The 25,568-nt window shown below is 40.9% G+C and overlaps 1 protein-coding gene across 4 annotated transcripts in view; it reads left to right on the top strand.

The window, feature by feature from the left end:
• Positions 1-25,568, top strand: part of LOC115643901 (putative RNA-binding protein Luc7-like 2) — a 70,866-nt gene that overhangs the window by 25,269 nt on the left and 20,029 nt on the right. For all 4 annotated transcript variants that reach the window (XM_030547932.1, XM_030547922.1, XM_030547923.1 and 1 more), the window contains 4 exons: positions 12,211-12,309; positions 13,712-13,822; positions 15,902-16,045; positions 22,384-22,560. In XM_030547932.1, the coding sequence (XP_030403792.1) occupies positions 12,211-12,309; positions 13,712-13,822; positions 15,902-16,045; positions 22,384-22,560 (531 nt within the window). The remainder of the gene's footprint in view (positions 1-12,210; positions 12,310-13,711; positions 13,823-15,901; positions 16,046-22,383; positions 22,561-25,568) is intronic.

The raw sequence follows: 25,568 nt of genomic DNA, 5'->3' as shown, positions 1-25,568 counted from the left end.
TCACTTCAAGCTTCATTCTTTTTTAGTCATGTTCAGCAACCAGACTTTCTGTAGCACTCCAGGAATACCATGGCTAATACACATCTCTTTATTCTCAAATCTGTGTACTAGCAGGTTAGAAAATGATGATGGTCTATGTATAACCAATTGTATTGCTCCACCTTTACCCTCTCCTTAATTCATTATTGTAGGAAATATGGAGAAAGGGGGCATGGGGAAGTTAATATCTGTTGGTTGATTGATTTTATTTTCTACAAGGCTATCCGTGATGTAATATGATTCTCTGCAGATCCCTTTTAGTGTCAGTAGCTGGGAGAAGAATGTGGGCCATAACGATACAACATTCAGGTGTGTTGTTAAACACTAAATTGCTCAGAAAATCTCTCTTCTTTCACCCCTCCCCCCCCCAACAAAAAACAAAAAAACAACCTGTAGAAGGTTGTTCTAACAAGCATCTTCCTGGTTTCCACTAATCTACAGATGAGCTTCAGAATCCTATACTGATCATAAAAATGCTTTTGGGTGTGGGCCAAACTTCCTGGTTCAAGAAGAATGAAAAAGCTTAGACTATTTTCAAATGTGTTTGTTCTCACTAAGTGCATCGAAGGCTTCTACCTTGTTCTGGACCTCCCTACTCTAAATGTTGTATTGTTAAGATTATTTTGTGTCGAGTTCATATCTTTTCTAACCAAGGCACCTCAGGAGATCCATCCCCTCAAGACCTGTCTCCATATTCCTAAATATGTTTATCAGCAACACTTTTTCCACCTCATTCAAAGGGAATCCTCAAGATACAGAGTCTCCCACAGTGTAGCTCTGAATCCAACAAAAAACTTAGTAACTTATTCCCTTCATTAGGAGCAATTGGAAAGGAATTCCCAGAGGCACGCCTTTATGTGGCTTATCCTATGTCATACTGTTTACTGAGAAGCCTTCTTTAAGAGCAAGAGTTCAAATGAACTTTCTCACGGTTCTGGGGAAATGGCCATTTCAGGAAGCCTACAGCACCATTAAAAGGGGAACATAAAAACTTCTAGTTTGTCTGAGCAATCTTTGCCCTTGAGAAATGTCTCCATGAGATTCTGTACAATGTTATTACTGTTCATAGGAAAATCATGTTATACCTGACTTCTGGGGAAGAATCAAGAAAGGTTTACCGAACCTCGAGTCCATCAGAATTTTTTGGAGGAACAAATCTCTTGGTCTCAGCAGCATATATCCTACGGTCAAACTTGTGCATTGACTGTGTTTTGCAGTAGAAGATTGGGAGTTCAACCACAAGGTCTTTAAGCTATTCGTGGCCAGATAGTTCAATTTAAAGAAGACTCCATCTGTGGCTAATCCCATCAGCCCAATACAGATTTTCATGCTACATACACACAATTTCTCTCTCTCTCTCTCTCTCTCTCCTTCTCTCCCTCTCCACAGTTGACATTCATATAAACACAAGACAGAGAAACTCAGTGGTGGGCAGAGCTGTGCGCTTATACATGGTCTTGTCTGACTTAATAGCCAAGTGGCCAGAAGGGTCAGTCAGGAAAAGGCTTTAGTCATCCTGATTTCTTTTTTTTCTACCTTGCCTGGGGTCTCCCTGAATATTACATGTGTTGGCAGAACCCTGTATGTAGACTTTCCTGAGGATCAAAGACAGTTCATAAAATTCCTCTGAATAGTTTAGATTTCTACATGTATAACCTGGGATCCATACTGATAATGTTTTTGAGCCATGGATGCTCTAAGTAACTGCTTGATTTCCTTTAACACTTCGAAAGAACTTCACTCAACTTCTCAGGACTATTTGGAGTGGTTGTTTTCCTAGTGCTTCCTCTGGAGGATTAACCTGTTTTGGCTGACTTTTCAGATGAAATTCCAGATGACCTGTAAAGCTTCTGTAAATTCTAAGCTGGAATTTCAAGAGAATTCAAGTCTGTGTAGTAGAAACAATGTACACAAATTCTTCTGTTTCCTACTTTTGCATCCTCTTACATCTTGCTTCCTCAAAGCAGTTTCCTAGGACAGAGCTGTGAGGCATTCAAAGTAGAATAACGGAAGCTAAAGAGAATATTTTGGGCTCTGTCAAATACATCCTTTGAACAGAGGGCAAAAGTGTTAACCATATTTTGACCCTAAAGTATCTTATATCCTGGCCATTGTTTCAGCCAAGAGAGTGACTGTCTCTCTAGTAAGTGACCCTACATGCAGATAAGGTGGTTTTCAGACTTATTTCTGATTTTGCCCCTACAGAGACTATTTCTGCATAATTGGATGAGCACTCCAGTTTTACTAGCTGCAAACATTCAAAAATAAGTTGGACCTCAAATCATGAGTTGCTTAAAATCATGAGATTGTTTAGTCTTTTTTTTTTAATTTTATTTTTTTAAGCCTTTAGAATTCATATTTCTCCCCAGCCATGAGGGCAAGATACTTTTTTCTTTTCTTTTGAAAGCAGAGATTCTTGCATAATGAAATGATTCCAAGAACAGAGGCTTTAAATAAAAAACAAAAACTGACCAAGTATTGCTAGTCTCATGACAAAATCTTGAGAGATGGCAACACTTTAGATTGCTATCTTTCATTGGTAAGCCTTCAAACAGGTTGGAATATCAACTTTGTAGTCTGTGTGTGCTTAAAGGGTATAAAACTGTATTTAGTATAAAGCCATATGGTTTTAAAAATTATTCAAAGGCAGATCAGGAGTTTCTGAAAAGAAATAGTGCTCACTCCACCAGTGACTTGCTGGCTTTGCAAACAGGAAGCTACAGTGCTTCATATGACTAAACCAATAGCCTTGAAAAGCCTTCTGTTCATCTTTTTGACAAACTACTAAGACTTAATATTGGTCTCTTACCTGTTGTTTTCATATGCAGAATCTCCTAACCTTCTCTCAGTTTTGTCTAATAAAACAAAAGCAAATCTATATCACTTATAAATACAGTATATAAATGGTCTCACCATACATTAGATATGCTCTTGCTTTGATTGGAGAACAAGTAAAACACTCAGATGCAAGTGTATCTTCTGCTTCTGTCTTCCTCTTGTTAGAGCAATGGATCTCTAAAATGTACATCTCCCTCCATGTTTTTTTGGAAGGGAGTTTGTGCACTTCTGGCCATTTCCCATAACTACTGCTTAGAGTGATGAATTCTACCATGGAGAAAGGATAAAACTGGTTTTCTTACCTGTCATTTCATGTTTTGTATATAAGTTCTGCTACTCTGGCCAGACCCAGGATATTATGGGAGATTCTGTTGATGACCGAACAGTCACTCATCTGGGATGTGAGAGACCGGAGTTCAATTCACTGCTCTGCCTGATGAGGTGAAGGAATTTGAATTAGGGTCTCCCACAATGGCTCTCCTCATCAGGCAGAGTGGAGAATGGAACTTGTCTCCCACATCCCACGTAAGTAAGTGCGCCCTAACTACTGAGCTAAAACTTATAAGGGAGGCTCCTCTTCTGGCTGTTTCATTAATCCTTTCCTTTGCTTTTGTCAAAATGCCTGAAAGTCTAAACAGTTTTTTGGGGCAAAAATTTGGGTTTGACATTACTGCAGTGTTTAGTGTGTGTTTGGTCAATATATTCATGAATAGTTTTGGTCAACCTGAAACTTCCTTTTTCATTGAATAAACTATTCATCTGAAAATTTTACCCAGCTCTAATTTGAAAGCCACTGCATGGATCTCACACTCTGCTGTCTATATTCCAGTAGAAGAAGCTGGCAAGGAGAGAGGGAAGAGGAACTTTTTTTTGTATACTCTGGTTCTAGGAACAGTGGAAGTAAGAGAATAGAACCTATTTGAAAAAGTTAAAATTAAGGTTAAAAAAACCACAGTGTATACTCTCCTGTGTGAATGTCTGTTTACGCAAAGCCGTCTTCAAGTTCTTTACAGGTAATACTATATCATGCAGTAAGCAGTAATATACTAGTTATCATGGGCCGCAGAAAGTGACTCCATATAAATCAGTGTCTGTTCTAAACTTGGTTTTGACATTCTCCTCTTTTCTCTCACAGAAACTCTTCTTTCAGATTGATATTTTGCATACTGATGCCCTGGTCCTTCAATCTGACTATATGGGCACAGGGGTAGTCTCAGGCCTTATGTGGGTGCAGGGCTTATCCCGAACATTTCAGATTGAGGAGAATTTTTAGAAAGCTTGAGCTTAATTGACCCAGCTCTTTCCAGTTATGAATCTTTCAAAAGTAAAAAGTCATATTTCTCTCACTAACGCTTGTTATATAAGAGGTTTTTTGACCATTTATATCTAAAGTACGTAGTCCTAAAGGCTTCAGACTTCATTTTTATGCCTTTTAAGCCCAGTGAAAACTAGTACATAGGCTTTATTTTTCCTTTTGTCAAGAATTCCTAAATTCTTTAGGTTTTTTTCCTCACTAGTATTACAAACTCTACACAATATTAGTGAAGTTTCTAAGCTATAATTAGTGGTATGGAGCTCACAAGCAGCCTGCAGATGTAAGCCTCTGTATACTTTACAAGGTTTGTGAATCAAAACCTATACAGCTTATACATGTCTTTACGGTGTTACATTTCAAATTTCTGTATAAGTGAAACACCAGAATACTAAAATGAAAACCAAGTTTCAGACAAATACGTAATAAAGATAAGGTCATTAATACATAGGTAGGGCCCTTTTTGTGTTCAGTTTTTATTTTAGTTACATTTTTCTGGGAATTTACCAGAGTTTTTTAGCCAAAAAACAAGTGCAAATCCATGCAAAAAACTATTAATAATTTTTCTGGGTAAATATTGGGGTTTATTTTGGTGGATGGAAAGATGAGGGGAAAGTATTCAATAGATAAATGCTTTGAATTCCATTCATCAATGTAGGTTGCTGCAGAACTAAAATAATGCCACCTCCTGAGTTTAAGAAAACTATACATCTCCAATCTCCAAATAAAACTTTTCATTTGAATAAATAGTTTACTGTTGTAGACTTAGAACTATTAGCCTATAAATATTTACATTTAATAATTGGGCCACTCCATTTGCAGTGCATGCACTCAACTTCATCCTTTTCTCCTGTTTTTGTTTTTTGTTTTTTTTTTTCTCCTGTTTTGTATTTAAACTTTTGAATATTTCCATGTGTTCTGAAACATATTCTGATACAGATTTTTGCTTTCTTCCCATTTTAGTGGTCAAATATTTAAACTGTTATCTGCTAACAGCTTGAAATGTGTACGTGATGGGTATAAGATTAATCAGTACATTCAGATGTGTGCGCACTTCAGAGCTTGTGTGCGTGCCTGTTTAGAAAGTAGAGTGAAAATCAGGGCAAAAAACGAATAATACTTTTTATAAAACATGGGAATTTTTTGGTAAAAATCTGTTTAAACTGAAAATGAAGGGGCTTATATATAGGTTATAATGTGTGTTCAGAAAATTATTAAAACGATATTTAAAAAACATCCAAAATCCTTGAAATTGAGGAAATTCACTTTTGCTTCCCTGCAATAGTCTTATCTCTGTCCCATTAACATTGACCATACTTCCCTATCAGATACTCAGGCATGCCACAAAAATACTGCATGTTGTCTTGCAAAAAATCCCATATACAACTCATGAACCAGAGGCCCTGCCTCTTATCATCCTTTTTCATTATGGGCCAGAGAGCACCTTGTCACACATTTTGCACATTCCATATGCGTACCATAAAGTACGCTATGTAGGTCTGATCCTGCAAGATGCTGAGTACCTACAACATCCCTCAAAGCCATGGCACTCGACACCTTCCAGGAGGCTTTCAGGATAGGACCATATAGATAGAAGTTCCAAATTAGCAAGATACTTAAGTACATGGTTAACTTTGAGCACGAGTAATCCTGTTGACTTTAACAGGACAACTCATGTTGCTGAAAGTTAGGTACATTCTTAAGGTTTTTGTTAAAATGGGCCAGAGCTTTGACTACATTTACTTCACCTTCCCAGTATTGGTCAGACTCCAATCTCTAGATGACTGACCAGAGCTCATATTTTAGTATTTACACAGCTGGTCTGTAAAACCCTAATATTGCAGACACCCTTGCAATACTGCCCTGAAATCACCCAATGTCTGATAGGGTAGGGGAGGATGGTTACAGTCTATATTCTAATGAAAATCTACAATGTTTTAATTCGTGTATCCAAAGGAAAGTATAGGTAGGGGAAAGAGTGTGGGGGGGGGGAGGCAGGGGGAGAGAGAGAGAGAGAGAAAAAGAACATGGAACTCTGGATGGGTATTTTAAATCTGATGCCTAACTAAAAATCTAACATTGTCTTTACAATACTTTCAGGTCATGAGTTTTTTCCACTTAGTAAACTCTTCCACAAAAAATATACTCTGTCCATTCATGTCATAAAATAACTTAAATCATCATCAGTCTCCAGACCCTCCTATGCCTACAAGAAAATATAAGTATTGCAGCATATCTAGAAGACGCAAAGTCTGGCTCTGTTGGATTAAGAAAGGAAGTGAATTCCATAATTGAGGACACATTGTAAAAAACTCCCTTTCATTTGTAGAAATGGTGCTCCAGCTTGAGTACCTCTCTTCTTCTGTCCTTCTGCAGTGGAAGACAAAGGTGCAGTACCTCAGATACCAAACCATTTAAGACTTAAAGCCTTATTTTAAAAAAAGGCACCTTGAACTTTTCCCGGAAATTTATCAGGAAGTAGTGCTGCTCCTGGAAGTTCTGATGTTATATGCTGCTACATTATGGTTGGCTCATCATACGGCCATCTGTGTTGTGTACTAGCTCGAGTTTCTGAATAGTGTCTTTGCAACCCCCTGTAGTGCTCATGATACCAGTCTTGTCTCAAGGTGGTAAAGAAGTGAGTGATTATAGCAAGGTCTGTAACAGAAACAAAATCTCACTCTAACTAGATCCAGATTCTTGGAAAAGACCTATTTAGCTACAGCTGTTAGTTAAAATTCCAAAAGCAACTCTGAATCGTACAGTTCCAAAAGTGAATTTTGGGGTACAAATGGTGGATTCTCTCATCCAGGGTACTATACTCATCTTTCAACTGCTGTCCCTAACCCATCATCGCTGCTCCAGTCTTGTTTTAATTAATACTCATCAAGCTTGCCTTCCTCTGTTCTGTCTTCATAAAGACACTGAGTTTATTCATTTCATTGCACCAGTGGATCTTATGTGATTGAAAAGGTGAGTATACTGAATTCAATGCAATCCATATTTCCTTACAAACTCTGATGGTCTCATGTACATGTTACACAGGGTGGCAAAACAGTTTCCTGTAAGAGCCTATGTGTAGGAGCTCTTAATACAGATTAATAGTTATCTAAAACCCAACTGACTTGGAGCTAGGAAATTGGAGGACTTGAAAAATTGCCATTTAATCTGCTTCCACCTTTTTGCCGACCTTTCCAGAAAAATGGAAGGTTTTACATATGTTGGTAGTTGGCAAGATTTTGTAACAAACAATAGTTTCTGAAGCAAGAGCTCCATGGCAGGATGTCCTTTGCCCTTAAGGAAGTTTTTTCCCACATGGATATATTGATAGCCTCCAATTCAATATTGCCACACTGGCCTTTGCTAGCGAAGGGCTTACATCCAGTTTGCAGTGAGAGAGTTAGCAGATGCTGTGGTGGAGGTGAAGAACTCTTCTTTGTCTCCTGCACTGTTCCTGCTTGTGACTGCAAATACTCTATACATTTGCGATCAAATTCAGTCAGGGACTTCCAGTGCTGTAGCCATTCTGCTTACCCTTTACCTTCCTCTGTAAACCATCATGACTTGTAAAGGTGAAGTTAAGAGGACATTTAAAGATCACTATATCAAGTCAGGAAAAAGATCTTGGCGTCATCATGGATAGTTCTCTGAAGATGTCCCTGCAGTGTGCAGAGGCGGTCAAAAAAGCAAACAAGATGTTAGGAATCATTAAAAAGGGGATAGAGAATAAGACTGAGAATATATTATTGCCCTTATATAAATCCATGGTATGCCCACATCTCGAATACTGTGTACAGTTGTGGTCTCCTCACCTCAAAAAAGATATTCTAGCACTAGAAAAGGTTCAGAAAAGGGCAACTAAAATGGTTAGGGGTTTGGAGAGGGTCCCATACGAGGAAAGATTAAAGAGGCTAGGCCTCTTCAGCTTGGAAAAGAGGAGACTAAGGGGGGATATGACAGAGGTATATAAAATCATGAGTGATGTGGAGAAAGTGGATAATGAAAAGTTTTTTACTTATTCCCATAATACAAAAACTAGGGGTCACCAAATGAAATTAATAGGTAGCAGATTTAAAACAAATAAAAAGAAGTTCTTCTTCACACAGCGCACAGTCAACTTGTGGAACTCCTTACCTGAGGAGGTTGTGAAGGCTGGGACTATAACAATGTTTAAAAGGGAACTGGATAAATTCATGGTGGCTAAGTCCATAAATGTCTATTAGCCAGGAAGGGTAAAGAATTGGTGTCCCTAGCCTCTGTTCATCAGAGGATGGAGATGGATGGCAGGAGAGAGATCACTTGATCATTGCCTGTTAGCTTCACTCCCTCTGGGGCACCTGGCATTGGCCACTGTCAGTAGACAGATACTGGGCTAGATGGACCTTTGGTCTGACCCGGTACGGCCGTTCTTATGTTAATGATGGCGGACAAAAGGTTGTTATGCAGTCCCAACCCTTTGATAGTGGCCTGATGGCAAACAATACGTTACTTCAGAGCTATCTGGAACCTCAAGTTTCATGAGCCTCTAAGGCATGGACGACCACAACATGCTCTCTTTCCTTATGGGAAAGATGTGTCCTGACCTCAAATCACAGAAGATAAAAGATCTGTCCTGATTAACATATTTTCTTGCTCCATCTCCAGTCCCATTCCAAATACTTGACACTACAGTTTCTGGCTCTGTGAGCTGATCTGCAAACTAATTTTTACAGTGCTCTAGTTGTAATGGCACCTTACATCCATGAAAACTTGAACCTATGCAGAAGTCATTAACTTCAGTGAAGCTGCCAAACATTGTCAGCCTTGTGCCTCAACACAGTGAAGAATCTGATCGGTTCAGCAAAGGCCTCTTTGGTGTTTCAGAGTGACCAGTATATCAATATTAACCCCATTCCAAGACCTGAAAATCAGATGGACGCTTATAACTATCTTTAGGTCTGTAGACCTCCTACATGTGAATGTAGCTAGAACAAGCACAGCCATGCCTCCTGCCTGAGTTCCCTGTGTCTAGTGCTGCACAGTATACTTGGCTGAAGTCTGCACCAACAACTGCAATGACATCTAGCCAGGTTTTGCTTATGTCTGCAAAGTTTGGTGTAAGAACCTTTAAATCTGAATTATAGTCTCATGTCCAAAACTTTTGTCTTTGATAGCTTTAGTGTTCTAATATATTAACTAAGTATAATTTGTAATTTTCCTTCTAGTCTAATCTTCTGTCTCTGAATTGGAAAATTTTCAGATTAATTTCCCCCCCCCCCATCTAATGCTGGGCATATTTCAGATCTTATGGCAATATATTCATATCACTTATTACTGCAGATCACCAGATTGAGGTAAAGTTTTGTGTACACCTGGATTGGAGCAGCTCTGTCCAATGTGCTGACAAATTTAACAGTTCCCTTTTAAACCCAAGGTTTTAACTCTTAAGTGGTTATAATTTACCTAGTCCTAAATTCAACAATGCTGTAGATACGATGTGCCGTGCTTTCTGAGGCTGCAAGACGTGCACGTTCTAATGTTAGTTAATTACATTTGTCAAAACATAATTCATTATTCTCATAATCAAATCTTCTAACTCCAGGTTGAATAAAGAATTGGAATCTGCTACCATGGAAAGCAGACCTGCATAATAACTTACATGGCCACTAACTCTTAGTTCAGGAGTTCCCAAACTAGGGGTCAGGACCCCTCAGGGTCGTGAGGTTATTACACGGGGGGGAAGGCGCAAGCTATCAGCCTCCACCCCAAACCCTGCTTTGCCTCCAGCATTTATAATGGTATTAAATATATAAAAAGTGTTTTTAATTTATAAAGGGGGTCGCACTCGGAGGCTTGCTATGTGAAAGGGGTCACCAGTACAAAAGTTTGAGAATCACTGGCTTAGTGGCTTATTTTACTTAACAACATGATTGTCACAAAGTCCTGTGTAGCAACTGTAGGGAAAACTGCAGTCCTCTTGCTCAGCTCAACAATTAAATAAAATTCTAAAGAAAAAAAAACCCTTAGATTAACAAGATGAAGCGTGTGTAAAGAACTAAAAACTTTTTTTTAACTAACCAAGAACATTTAGGGTTCTTTACTTCGCCACAGACATTTTAAAATGTTAAATTTAAACATACTTTTCACTGATGTGAGCTATTGGAGAGTGTTCTCTTAAATGTTAACCTTTGTGAATAATTTATAATGCCAGTAGTTTCTGAACCTCTGGCAATACATTAGGTATTTTGTTAAAGTGAAATTGTCTTTGACAATTGGAGTCAAGTATCAGGTGACTTTCAAATTTCCCCCTGCTATTTAATACTGTGCTTATTTAAAAAAAATGCTTTAAACTCATATTTATTATTTTATTTTGGTTGTAAAATCACTGTTAAACCAGAGCAGTGACTTATTTCCGGTCTCTGACAATGTTCAGGTCTCTCCATGCATACCAACAGTTGCATGCTTGAGGTCACGATTTAGCAAGATGGCCACTGCCAACAAGTGGCTTAGAAATTACAAATTATTGTTTCTTTTCATAGTTTGATTAAATATTTCTCATTGTTATCTTAGATTGTTGATTTAAGGAAAATTCCACACACTTTGTTTTTTAAAATGTTATGTGATATAGTAAAATAAATAAAGATGTTGGTAACCTAATTTTGTTGGGTCTTAAGTATTTTCACATGGGAGAAAAAATCAGACACATCTCTGCAGAATCTCATTTTGCATAGCATGGTGTTTTGCGTAACGCTTTGTTCTTTCGGTATGAACTTATTGGGTTATGTTTATCTTGCTTTGTCTTGCCCTCCTTACAAACTCCTAGGCAGCTGATTTCATTAGAACTTTATGCTTTATTATAGCTGAATTTCAAAATTAGAAACAGAATTTAACTGCTAGCTGAGTGTACCCTTAAGGGCACACTTTAAAAGAATTCTCTGCTCCTTGCAGGCTTTTTTCTCCATAACATATAATGGGCAGTGGCTCAATCCATTTCATTTTCTACCGCATCCCTTTTGCCTCTTTCCCTTTCCACTGCATCCCTTTTAATACTACTTTAGATGAGAAAAAAAAAAAAACTAAGGTGCTGGAGTTTTTTTGTTTTTAGTTTTATTTTTATTTCTTATTTATTTCTCAGTCTTAAGACGTGCACTTAGACTGCTGGTCTTCACTCATCACCAAAATCTTTTGAGGGAGAGGGAGATTTCATCCAGACTTTTTTTATTTAACCTATTCAGTTCTAAACAATGCTTGTCTGTAAGAAAGCTTAGATTGCAGCAATTTAAAGGATGATTAAGACTAAGTTATTTATCTCCTAGTGTGGACCAGCAACTGTCACTGCAGATTATCTGCAAAAAGAACAGGAGTACTTGTGGCACCTTAGAGACTAACAAATTTATTTCAGCATGAGTTTTCATGGGCTACAGCTCACTTCTTCAGATGCATAGAATGGAACACAGAGACAGGAGATATTTATACATACAGAGAACATGAAAAGGTGGAAGTATGCATACCAACAGGAAGAGTCTAATCAATTGAGATGAGCTATCATCAGCAGGAGGAAAAAAAACTTTTGAAGTGATAATTAAGATGACTATTACCCAGTTAGCTGAGAACAGTGTTGCAGTGACTTGGACCTTTTTAAATTGTTTAGCTAAATACTGGATGTCCGTTACTTCAGTCATTTTCATGAACTTTGGTTAGTGAGCATGTTTTAAACTAGGGTGGGAGATGATGGTTCTCAGGTCATACAGCACAAACAGGATCTGATTTAATGTTAGTCATTTTTCTGCTTTATTTCTTCTGACACCTGTATGCTGTAATAATTCCAAATGCCACATTGTTTTGTGTAGCAAAACTGAAATAACCTGCAGCAACACTAAAATAATCTTATCTGAAGGTCCATAAAGAGAAATGGTTCACTTTCCAATATTTTACAATTGAAAAAATCATTCACGCTCCACTATAATAATATTTCTCCTACAGATTAAGCTCTACCTCTTCTCCCACTCCACCCTCAAATAATCATTTTTGTCTATTTTCAGAGGATGGACCTTGGAGAATGTCTGAAGGTGCATGACCTGGCATTAAGAGCAGATTATGAAATTGCATCCAAAGAACAAGACTTTTTCTTTGAGCTTGATGTATGTTTTTTGCCTTAAAATACACTGTTCTCTCTACAAACTGGTTATGCACATACAATAGATGTAACGTGCTAAATATATAGAGAAAATATAAACCTTCTCCACAAAGCTATAGATTTGGAGGATGGGGCACTTGCATGATTATCTAGATACTACAATAATGGGAGCATATAAATAGCTACGCATCTAGTCTGTGGCTAGAGTTGAGTATTGTGTCTGTGGCTAGGCAGTTAAATCTTCATATCTGTTATCCCCATAACTCTGAATGTCATCCAACTGTTGCCATCAACTCCTGTCTCAAAACTAATTGTGGTTTGTTACAATGCAAATTACTCATGAGGGAATTTTGCACCCAAAAAAAAAATACAAATTATGTGCACGATATTTTAAAATTCTGCATATTTTATTTTTCAAAATAACATAATATAATCATGCCAGTTTCAATTATTTTATTAATTTATTTAAAAATACCTGTCCACAAATATGTCTGTAATAATACAGACAATGAAAAAGATTCAGGAAATGTTTTTTTGACAAATAAGTTCCTTACTAGCCATATAGTAGAACCTCAGAATTATAAATACCAGAGTTATGAACTGACCGGTCATCCACACATCTCATTTGGAACTGGACGTACACAATAAGGCAGCAGAAGAGGTACCCCCTTCCACCCCTGCCCCCAGGCAAACAGGATAGCCTTGTGTTAAATGTGTAAACTACTGAAAAAAAAAGGGGGGGTGGGGGAGTTTAAAAAAAAAATTTGACAGGGTAAGAAAACCATTTCTGTGCTTGTTTCATTTAAATTAAGATGGTAAAAGAAGCATTTTTCTTCTGCACAGTGTAGTTTCAAAGCTGTATTAAGTCAGCATTCAGTTGTAAACTTTTGAAAGAACAGCCATAATGTTTTGTTCAGAGTTACAAGCATTTCAGAGTTGCAAGCAATCTCCATTCCTGAGAGAACTCTGAGGTTCTACTGTATTATATAGAACTTTTGAGTAGTAATTCATTTAAACTACACTACAGAAATGTATTTCCTGCACCCATCAGAAGCAGTGCGAAGGCTTGAGGGAGTCAGGGATAACGGAGGAACTGAGGGAGAGGGACATAATTGCTGGGAAGGAGCCTGGGAATGAACCTGGAAGGTTGTTCATTAACTCTCATTTAGAATCCCAGTGATGAAACATTTTTAGTTTTAACCCATATTGGCAGGTTGAGGTAAACTCTAGGCTGCTCTCTAAGGATTTGAACACTGGTTAAAAATGATTTTTTTCTTAGTGAAGAGAACCTAAAAGGAGTTTATTGGGTAATTCCCACACATTTTCAAATATGGCTTTGTCCAGAACTTTTTGTCTAAGTGGCTTTGCTTGTTCTTTCTGGCAGTGATAATCTTTTGATGTTTTAGGCAATGGATCACCTGCAGTCATTCATTGCCGACTGTGACAGAAGAACTGAAGTGGCTAAGAAAAGACTAGCAGAAACCCAAGAAGAGATCAGTGCTGAAGTTGCAGCTAAAGTAAGCATTTAAAACTGGTGTCTGACATGCTGCAAAGCCCTATTGGACTGCTTAAGGGAATACTTAAAATTGGGCTGATTTTCCTGTCTCAGAAAGTAACCATTTCTTATTTAGCACAAGTACACCTGAGGTGAATTCAAATGAGACTACCCAGAAGTGAAATTCAAACCATTTTCATAAGGAAGGAAGTTTAGGCTTTGACAGGCCACCTGAACTGAGCATTTTTGTTTGAGAAAGAGATTCCTTCTCCTCCCAGAATCTGTCCCTAAAACCATTGTTTCCCAAACTTTTTACTAGGGCAACCCACCCAACAACATTTTCTTCTTCTTCTTTTATTTTTTTGCAACCCATTGTTACATATATGCACCCTCCATCCTGGCACCATAACCCTAATCTTGGCCTGGAGCATGTGGGAGTTTAGAGTGGTGGTTTCCAAACTTTTAAGGGTCACACTCCCTTTCTCCCTTCCTCTCCCCCCCCCCCACCCCCAAGCTGGGCTTGGGGGGGTTGGGAGGGGCATGACGGGGTAAGGAGGCAGACGCTGGGGGTGGATTTGGGGCCAGGAACAGAGCTATGGCCAGGGGCTGAAGATGGGGGTGGGTTTGGGGCCGCAGCTGGGCTGCCATGGTGGCCAGGAGCTGGATCTGTGGAGGGGTGCAGCTTTGCTCCTGGCCCTGTCCCCAGCCTCATCCCTAGGCTGGGAATGGAGCTGTGGCCCCCCCACGAGGGGGTTGTGGCCTGCCCCCGTTCCCCGGGACCCCTGCCCCATCCAACCACCTCTTCTCTCTGTTCCCGACTGCCCCTGGAATCCCTGCCCCTGACTGCCTCCCACTGCCCCATCCAACCCCCGCTCCTTCCTGACTGCTCCCCCGTGACCCTTGCCCCTATTCAATCTCCCTGTTCCCTGCCCTCTGACCACCCCGAACACTATCCAGCCCCCCCAAACGCCCCTGCCTTCTATCCAACACCCCGTCCCTGCTCCCTACCCCCTTACTGTGTTGCCTGGAGGTGGCTGGTGGTGCTACAGCCACGCTGCTCAGCTGGAGCCGGGGCAGGCCTCTGCCACCACGAACCACATGGAGCATTGGTGGCTGGAGGCACTACAACCATGCTGTTCGGCTGGAGGTGGGCCACGGTACCTAGAGCACCAGGTCAGGCTGAGCTCGCAGCCCGCCGCCCAGAGCATGCACCAGCGGCGGGGCAAGCTGAAGCTGCGGGGGAGGGGAAACAGTTGGGGACTAGCCTCCCCGGCCAGGAGTTCAGGGGCTGGGCCAGGAGGGTCTCGTGGGCCACTGTAGTGGGTGCCCACCCCGCCCCACCCCTAAGAGCCAGAGGGACTTGCCAGGGGGCGAGGTGGGGAGTTCCAGCGATGCTTACCTGGGGCAGCTCCTGGGAAGCATCTGGCAGGTCCCTGTGGCTCCTAGGGGCGGGGTAGCATAGCTAAAGAGGGAGCAGGGGGTTGCCTGCTGTGGCGTGGGCAGCCCTCCTTGCTCCGCCCCAGCTCACCTCAGCTCTGTCTCCGCCTCCCTGGGCCTGAGCGCGAAGCCACTGCTTGCTTCTCAGCCCACCCAGGCTTCCTCTGCGGGGGGGGGGGGGGGGGGTAGGGGAAGCGTGGCGGAGGTGAGCTAGGGCGGGGAGCTGCCGGAGCTCACGGAGTTGGCGCCTAAGGTGCCACTTTAAATTTAAAAGGGCTTCTAAATTTAACAACTGGTTCCCGTGAACTGGTGTGAACCGGCTCCAGCTCACCACAGAACAGTTACCACCGTGAAAATCCCAGAGGCAGCTGTAGAAATGTCATAACCTGAATACTTAATAACTTGTGAATATGCAGGGTGGACTTCCTACTTTGGGATATACGTGTTGCAGACTACAGGTTGGGTGGGGCCTACACTACTTGTGCATCAGAGGTATTTGTATATGAACATGTTTCCATTGACTTTGCCTTAAAGAGTTTATTTCATATAAGCAATGACTTCTGGATATTAATCCCAACAAGCACAATCTAGCTTCTCTGAGAAAAATCCAAACCTAAAACACATGAAAACCTGCCTGTATTGAGCTCCCCCTTGTTCTTCCAAGGCTGAACGAGTTCATGAATTGAATGAAGAAATTGGGAAGCTGTTGGCCAAAGTAGAACAGCTGGGAGCTGATGGAAATGTGGAGGAGTCCCAGAAAGTAATGGATGAAGTGGAGAAAGCAAGGGCAAAGAAGAGAGAAGCAGAGGTAATTTTGTTGTCTTTACATCTGTGAATTCATTGACACTTCATTCCAGATGGTCCTTAGGAGATGAGACCAGATCTCTTAAACCATATTTCTCTGAATAATTTGGTTTGGAATGCTCAGCATGTATTGCAGGATTTTAAATGGTTTGTATTATTTTTATTGCCAAAATGGAAATGGCTGAGTATGTCTTTGACTTGAACTTTTATGTAAAAGGGATTTTTCTTCCGAAAGTGTGTATTTTGACACCTAATTTTTTTGAATGCCCAAAAATAACTTACATTTCATCAGCAGCTATGTACTATACAATTTATCAGTCCGCAACACTTCCTTAATTTTGATTCAGGGTATGAGACAGTCAGTTGTAAACAGGGTGGATTTGATTTAAATCACTAGTCGGGAAGACTCGATTTAATCATGGATTTCTACATAAAAGTGCATTCTCATTGGGTTTTTATAACATTAATATCTATTCTTCACAACTCAGAAATAGATGTAGGTTTCATTTTTAGAAGGTATACACTATACATTTTTAAAGTGTTTTTTGAAAACTTTTCAGATTAGTTTTATAGCTATATCAGAAAATGAATGATTGTTGGGTTATTTCATTTACCAAAGGTAATTGAAGCAGATATTTATGAAGTCATTGGGAGGTGATCTCCAGTTCAACAGGTTAATCATTAATATTTGGAGGATTTTGTTGCCATGCTGTATTAGGAGGAGAACATCACCAGACAGACATTTAATTTTTTTTATTTAACTAAAACAACATTGTTTTGTATTCTGGATGTTTTTCTTCAATAGCAAACATACAATATTTTAACAAAACAAGCATATAAATTTTTGAATGTAAACATTCAAGTTTTTTAAAATCAGGTTTGTTTTTGTTAAAATAGTTAGTTGATTTAATTTTTTTTAAATAAATATTTATGTCAGCCAGGTCAACATGAGAAACTAAAAATATTGGCTTCTGCAGCTAACTAAGTCATCTTCATCTTCATTTTCCTGTTTGTTCATAATCTGTAAAAGAAATACAATCTTTCCTGCTCTTTCAGGTCCCAAAATGATTTCTCAATTTGGAATGAATTAGTCCAAAGGACGAAAATATTCTTTCTACACCAGCAGAAGAAGCTACTACTGTTAAGTGAGATTATCACTTCAACAGTCTCGAATCCAAGTACTTAAGTGACTTACACTAGTTCACTGGTGTGACTTTCTTTAAAACTTCAGCAAACATATTTCTTGAATGGTTCACGCTTAGCTCTGAAGTTTATTATAGTTGGCATTATGGAGGGATGATTGCTGGATGTGCATGTCATAGCCAGCTCCTCTTCTTTAGCAGTTAAGTTTTCACCTTGGTACCAAGTATTGAGAATATTTGCAAGAAAATGAACTGGAGATAGTGCTTGTCCCATTCGATTTTTTTAATGCTTGTACTTTAACTCTGTCTTTGCTTAATTCTCTTTAAGATCTCGCTCAGCTCCTTCCAAATTTCAACAGCATCAGCAATAAAACAACTATTTCCCTGCATTTTGTTCAAGGCTACAGAAATAGGCTTCAGGGTACTCAGCATGTGGTCAACATTTCTCTTAAGCCCAGTGTTAAGAACTTTGGCTGTGACAGTGACATCTATTTTTTCAGTTTTGTTCACAAACTGTCATCAGATTGGGCCAGTTCTTGATATAGTGCTCAAAACAGTCCACTACTGAGTTCCATTGCATGTCTTGTGGGAGAGTTAGCTTGGATCCTCCCACTTTTTTTCAGAGCAGCTGCTGCATAGTGGTTATTACGGAAGTATTTTGCAGTTTCAACAACATTAGCCTTTATTTCTGGAACACTGAAGTCTTTGGCTAGGAGGTGCATCAAATGAGCATTGCAACCGTATGTTGTTAGCTTGGGACTCTCTTCTAAATTTCTTCTCTTCTCATTTGCAGCATTGTCTGTAACCAGGCTGTGTACTAGACAATTGAATTTTTTTTCAGTTTGTTATAGCTCTTGCTGCTGCTACTTGTAAGTATTCTGTGTGTGCATTTCCTGATGTATCAAGTGCTTCTTTAAGGAAAACATTCCCTTCTTCTGTTGTCACACAAGGATATACACCAGGATCATTGTGGACATTGCTCCAACCATCAAGACTCAGGTTAACAATTTCACCCTCTAGACCTTTTGCACAGTGCTCAATTTCTCTTTCATACACTTTATCCAGCAATTTGCCTGTGAAATCTGCTCTGTTGGATGGATTGTATCCTGGTCTTAATGACTGAACATGTTAATGAAGTGTGGGTTCTCAGTCATACGGAAAGGAGAGTTTATTGCGTAAACAAACCAGGCAAGTTTTCATCAATTACCTCTTTTTATAATCTACTGGTTCTTATCACAGATTTATCTATGGTTGTTTCAGGATGATGGAGATTTTTTTTTTCCTTTCATCTTCAACGCAGCTACCTCCTGAGAGAGAACATTTCTCATTATGTTGTTTCGTTCAGGCGACCAGGCCTTGCATTTCTTTATTGCACTGTTTGTATTTTGCACATATGCCTGTCTTACCCACAGGTAGAGGAACTTCATTAAAATATCTCCAAACTGGGTCTTTTTATAGACTCATAGACTCATAGGTCAGAAGGGACCAATCTGATCATCTAGTCTGACCTCCTGCACAAGGCAGGCCACAGAACCCCACCCATCCAATTTTATAACAACCCCTATCCCAGGATCGAGTTATTGAAATCTTCAAAATTGGTTTGAAGACCTCAAGCTGCAGAGAAACCACCAGCAAGCGACCCGTGCCCCACGCTGCAGGGGAAGGCGAAAAACCTCCAGGGCCCCTGCCAATCCGCCCTGGAGGAAAATTCCTTCCCGACCCCAAATATGGCGATCAGCTAAACCCTGAGCATGTGGGCAAGAGTCACCAGCCAGCACCCAAGAAGGAATTCTCTGCAGTAACTCAGTTCCCATGCCATCCAACATCTCCCCGCAGATCATTGAGCAGACCTATCTGGTGGTAATCCAAGATCAATTGCCCAAATTAACAATCCTATCATAACATCCCCTCCATATACTTATCAAGCTTTGTCTTAAAGCCAGGAAAGTCTTGTGCCCCCACTACTTCCCTCGGAAGGCTGTTCCAGAACTTCACTCCCCTAATGGTTAGAAACCTTTGTCTAATTTCAAGTCTAAACTTCCTAATATCCAGTTTATACCCATTCGTCCTCGTGCCTACATTAGTACTAAACTTAAATAATTCCTCTCCCTCCCTAACGTTAACCCCCCTGATATATTTATATAGAGCAAGCATATCCCCCCGCAGCCTTCTTTTGGCCAGGCTAAACAAGCCAAGCTCTTTGAGTCTCCTTTCATAAGGCAGTTTTTCCATTCCTCGGATCATCCTTGTAGCCCGTCTCTGAACCTGTTCCAGTTTGAATTCATCCTTCTTGAACATGGGACACCAGAACTGCACACAGTATTCCAGATGGGGTCTCACCAACGCCTTATATAACGGTACTAACACCTCCTTATCCTTGCAGGAAATACCCCGCCTGATGCATCCCAAAATCGCATTTGCTTTTTTAAAAGCAGCAAAGAATCCTGTGGCGACTAACAGACGTTTTGGAGCATGAGCTTTCGTGGGTGAATACCCACTTCCTCAGATGCATGCATCTGAGGAAGGGGGTATTCACCCACGAAAGCTCATGCTCCAAAACGTCTGTTAGTCTATAAGGTGCCACAGGATTCTTTGCTGCTTTTACAGATCCAGACTAACACGGCTACCCTCTATTTGCTTTTTTAACAGCCGTATCACATTGGCGACTCATAGTCATCCTGCTATCAACCAGCACCCCAAGGTCCTTCTCCTCCTCCGTCGCTTCCAACTGATGCGCCCCCAACGTATATCCAAAATTCTTATTATTAATTCCTAAATGCATAACCTTGCACTTTTCACTATTGTATTTCATCCTATTTCTATTTCTCCAGTTTACAAGGTGGTTCAGATCTTCCTGAATAGTATCCCTGTCCTTCTCCGTGTTAGCAATACCCCCCAGCTTCGTGTCATCCGCAAACTTTATTAGCACATTCCCGCTCTTTGTGCCAAGGTCAGTAATAAAAAGGTTAAATAAGATCGGTCCCAAAACCGATCCTTGAGGGACTCCACTAGTGACCTCCTTCCAGCCTGACAATTCACCTTTCAATACGACCCTCTGGAGTCTCCCCTTTAACCAGTTCCTTATCCAACTTACAACTTTCATATTCATTCCCATCTTTTCCAATTTGACTAACAGTTCCCCGTGCGGAACCGTGTCGAACGCCTTACTGAAATCTAGGTAAATTATATCTACCGCATTTCCTTTATCTAAGTAATCCGTCACCTTCTCAAAGAAGGAGATCAGATTGGTTTGGCACGATCTACCTTTACTAAATCCGTGTTGCAATTCGTCCCAATTACCATTGACCTCTATGTCCTTGACTATTTTCTCCCTTAAAATTTTTCCCTTAAAATTTTCACGGCCTGCTGCCATTATAGGTTTTCCCTTCTAGTGAGAGAATGGGATGGTAGATGGTAGATCTCAAATCGATGAAGGCTATACTCAGAAAGACCTCAAGACTTCTGGAATATGCTGCTCAAACAGTTTCACTTTTTTTCCTACTGCCTGGCCCTCCCTTCTCACATTTATCTCCAGATGACTTCTCCTTGTCCAGATCTATTCTGCCCCCACAAATCTTCTATTCATTGAACTTTTTGAAACTTTGCACTTTTAGAGAGAGGTAAGGGATTGACACAAATTTGCAGAGGGACAATAGGGTTGAGGTCTGTTATTTCTCACCTCTGCATATAATTTATTTATTTAAAAATATTTTTGCTGTTAACAAGCATGTTCTCTCTGGAGACACAAATCCACAGTTTGAGAACTGCAAAATTAAGCATCTCTGATGGTATCTTCTAGACTGAGCACTGAGTCCCATTGGGTAGATAGAAAGATAAACCTAAATAATCTAGACAGAAGACCCATGAACCCCATAAGATTGGTTCCCTAATCCATGAACTATTGGAACTCATTTACAAAACTTTTCTTAACCATTACATGAATATATTGTTTCATACTATAGAATTAGAATTTATAATTCCTATTCCATGATGAGATATCTTTGAGCTATAATGTATCTTAATTAAAACTATCTTTAGGTAGGTTTTTTCCTCAAAAAGCATTTAATCAAAAAAATCCGATTTTAAATAAAAAAAAGTGAGTTTTTAAAAAAAAATTTAAATAATTTATTTGTATCTACCCTCATTGTAAAGCTAACTTTGCTTCAGAGTTAGCCTAAATATAGCTCATATTTTCACCACTATTCTGTTGTTATTCCCACTTTTTTTTTAAGGTAGTCCTGCACTATTTCAAGTGTATTTATTTTCACAGGTAAGGCTTTTACTTAAGTTGAGTTATGTTGGTCTGTTTCGTTTCCATGGACAGTGTATTTGGTTCTACAGTTGTTAAGACCAGATGGTATTATGGCTCGTGCTGGTAAGAAGACTAGTTTTCAGCCTTATGCATGATGAGTTGCACTGAGTGAGACTTTTTCAAAGGTGTATAACACTGACAAGACAAACCAGTTTTCACTGGAGCTCTCAAAAGACTCTTCACTGAGAGCTATTTCGATGTCATATTTCTGCTTTCTATCTGAGTATTTGATGCTTGAGCAGCTTAAAATAACTGCAAATATTTGTTGTTGTTTTTTTTTTTTTACAGAGGATTAAGTGTGGCTTTGTTCCTTTTCCCAGCTGTCCTCAGATACTCAAATGGCCAAACAAATTTTGCTCAATTAAAAATAACTCTTCAGTAGAGATCAAGACTGGAAAGTTGATTTTTCAGGATAGCATTTTAAATAGATTCACTCTGGAAGCCACTGTGCAATCTTCATAGATATGGTGCTCACTGCTAATATTTACTAGCTATGTTGAACTCTCAAAAATTGTCAGACTCCTCCAGAGTAACCTACTGTGGAGGAGAGATTAAAGAACAGGTCCGTTTTCTTTTGTTTTTATTTGAAAAGCAAAATGAATTGCCCACGGCTCTATTTTTTTGTAGTTAGTGTCCAAATAATGTTTTATTTAAAAATAATGAAATTTCTTTGTATTTTAATGGAGACATATGATTTATACCTTACATGGATAAAATTAATAGTAAAACAGGTCTAATATAGTATCCTGAATTACTCTGACTCTTAATTGGCAGGATAACCCTTTATGTATGTTGCTTCTGGTAAGAGGTTCTTGTGTTCATATTTTCATGTATTGAAGAGTAAGAAGCTCTCAAAATGTATCTCCTCCCCTCCCCCCACCCCTCCAGGAAGTGTACAGGAATTCAATGCCTGCCTCCAGCTTTCAGCAGCAGAAGCTCCGTGTCTGTGAAGTGTGTTCTGCCTACCTTGGTCTTCACGATAACGACAGGCGACTTGCAGACCACTTTGGAGGAAAACTGCACTTAGGGTTTATCGAAATAAGGGAGAAACTTGAGGAGCTCAGGGTAAATCAGTTTTACTTATTTTTTCTTTTTCTCTTACTGACAACTTAAGCTCATGTGAGAAGATCTTAGTGGAAACTTTTTTATTGTATGTGAATTTATTTGTTCATCTTGTAAATTTAAAACTTTTGAGGCATGCCCGTATTAAAAATTGGTTGAATGGTAAGTTAAAGATAATGACAGGACAGTGTTAATAAATGATCTCTTGGCATGGTGAGTTCATATGAACAACCTGCATTTTAATATAGCCAAATGCATATCATACATCTCTGAACAAAGAACATAGGTCACACTTACAGAAGAAGGAAGTATATCCTGGAATGCACTGACACTGAAAAGGACTTGATGGTCATGTTGGATAATGAACTGAACATGAGTTCTCAGTATGATACTATGGCTAAGAGGGATAATGTGATTCTTGGATGTACAAGCAGCGGGAATATTGAGTAGGAATAGAGGTGGTATTTCTTCAGTATTCGGTGTGAACAGGACCATTACTGGAATGTGGTGTCCATGCTCTGGAAACCCTGCCTTATAGTGAGAAATGAAAGAAGCTCTGTTCAAGAAAAGGTTAATAGGTGACTTAAGCACCCTGTAAAAGTAGCTACATGGGGAGGGAGATCTTGGTAGTAGAGGGCTCTTCCCTTTAGCAGACAAAGGCATGACAAGATCCAGTCCCTTGAAGTTGAAGCTAGATAAATTCAAACTAGAAATATGATGCAAATTTTTAACAGTAGATTAACCATTGAAATAACTAATCTCGAGATGTGATGATTCTTCTTTGAGTGATTGCTCATGTGTATTCCACAGTAGGTGTGTGTGCTTGCCACATGCACCGGTGCCGGAAGTTTTTCCCCTAGCAATACCCATAGGGGAGCGCCCCAGCGACCCCTGGAGTGGCACCTCCATGGTGCGGTATAACCGCTGCATGCTCTTCCCACCCTCTGTTTCTTCTTGCCGCCAGTGAAGGTGATTTGGAACTGCTCTGCTCCAGCTTTGCTGTAGCTTGTCCCCAAAACTGCTTGTTCATTCAGTGTATGGTACCTGTAGTTAGTTTAGTTCAGCTAGAGGACCCAGGCCTGGGCATGCCCCGTGCTGCGGGTTTTAAGTTATGCAACATGTGTAGGCGATCTGTGCCCCTGAGTGATCCGCATACAGACTGTCTGAGCTGTTTGGGGGAAACCCATCTCAGCGGACACTGCAAGATTGACAAGTCGTTTAAGCCTCGGACCGAGAGAGAAAGGGACATTAGGCTCCAGGTTATTTTGATGGAGTCAGCGCTGACCTCGGCTCTGGTGCGCTGCTCTGAATCAGCACCGGGCACTATGGTGTCGGTGCGCGGCAACTCTTCGGCACCATCAACTAGTCGGCACTGCTCCCTGTCCACGGGGCATGCCAGGAAGGCTAGAAAGAGGCTTTCTTCGCTGCAGCACCTGAGTAAACCTGGGACAGAGGCTAGACCCATATCGAGCAGTCCTCAATCCCCACCGGCCTCTAGGCTTCCGACTCAAGTTGAGCAGAGTAGCCTGGCCCATTCAGAGTAGGTCTCCCCAGATATCCAGGTGTCCTCCACACCGGAGGCCCTGCAGGCGATCCGGGATGTTATGTCCATGCCAGTACCAGGAGCACCGCCGATGTCAGCCTGCACTCCAGAGGCAAGCTGCCGCTGCGATCTCCACAGTCACCCCGGCTCGGTAATGGTTTCGGTTGAGGGAACATTCTCGACACTGTTTGCCGCCCAGTGACGGTTCAGGGCAAAGTCCATGTGGATTGCCCTTGACGCCCACCAGACTGTCTGGTTGGATTCCGTCTAACCTAGACTCTCGGCACCGTTTCACCTCAAGGAGCGAACACGAACGGGACTGAGGCAGACAACGCCAAAGGTCCTCATCTCGGAGGGGCTATTGCAGCAAGTCACAGCACGAACGTCAATGTTGTTCCCGTTCGGCATCCTGCTCCAGGGGCTCCCTGAGATCCCAGCACAGGCACAGACTGGGGGAATTCAGAGCTTACAAGCCCCGACACCACCTCTAAACTCCCAAATTTCTCTGCTCTCCCTGCTCTGCTATTGTCTTTTCTAAATGAGAATCTCTAGCCTAACTTGAAATTGTGGGCTTGAGGCAAGAAATACTGAGTGAAATTCTGTGTCCTGTGTTATGTGGGTGGAAGGACTATATTATCATAATGGTCCTTTTTGGCCTTAAAAATCTATGAATTATGGTTTTGCAATTCAGTGAGCTGTGTGAGCATGCGCTTAAGGCCCCTTGATTTCAATTGGAGTTAAGCACAAGTTTTCCTCAATTGAAGCCAAATGCAGTAAATGCTTCTGTTAGGATCATGAGTAAAAGTGCTAGTGGACTCAGAGTGTTCTTCTTTGAGTGCTTGCTCATATCAATTCCAGTTAGGTGTGCGCGGGCCACGTGCACGTTTGTCGGAAGATTTTTACCCTAGCAACACTCGGTGGGTCGGCTGAGTCATTGAGTCCAGTGCCTGACAGCTCCCCGGCTCATGCTGTGGTTGAGCTTGCCCTCCGTTCTACACCAGAGACCTTCTCCACGGCAAGGGAGCTCATCACCATGACGGAGCCAACACGGCCTCAACACCCGGCACCGCCGGTGCGGGTCATACAATCGATCGGGAAACAAGCCCTAGTAAGGCCACCTTCCATTGGTCCAACAGAGAGACGTTGTTCGAGATCAGTCTCACAGACGCTCTCGATCACGCCATTCCCGCTCCTGGCACCACTCGCAGTCCCGGCACCACTCTCCATCACGGTACCGGTTGCACTCGTGGCACTGTTCGACATCTCGTTCACCGGCCAGATACTCCCGGTACCGATCCAACTCACGGCACCGCTTTCGGCACCGTGTATCCCGCAGTCGCTCCAGATGAAAGAACTCGAGATCCCGGTCGACCTCCTGGCACTGCTATGGTAGACGGTCCCGGTCTCGCTCACAGTACTGCTATAGCTCCTGATACCACTCCCTGGTACTGCCCTGGGATCGAGCATC

The sequence above is a fragment of the Gopherus evgoodei genome, chromosome 1, assembly GCF_007399415.2.
Source record: "Gopherus evgoodei ecotype Sinaloan lineage chromosome 1, rGopEvg1_v1.p, whole genome shotgun sequence".
Lineage (NCBI taxonomy): Eukaryota > Metazoa > Chordata > Testudines > Testudinidae > Gopherus > Gopherus evgoodei.
Note: the sequence above shows the minus strand (reverse complement) of the source record. Positions and strands in the feature narration are given on the sequence as shown.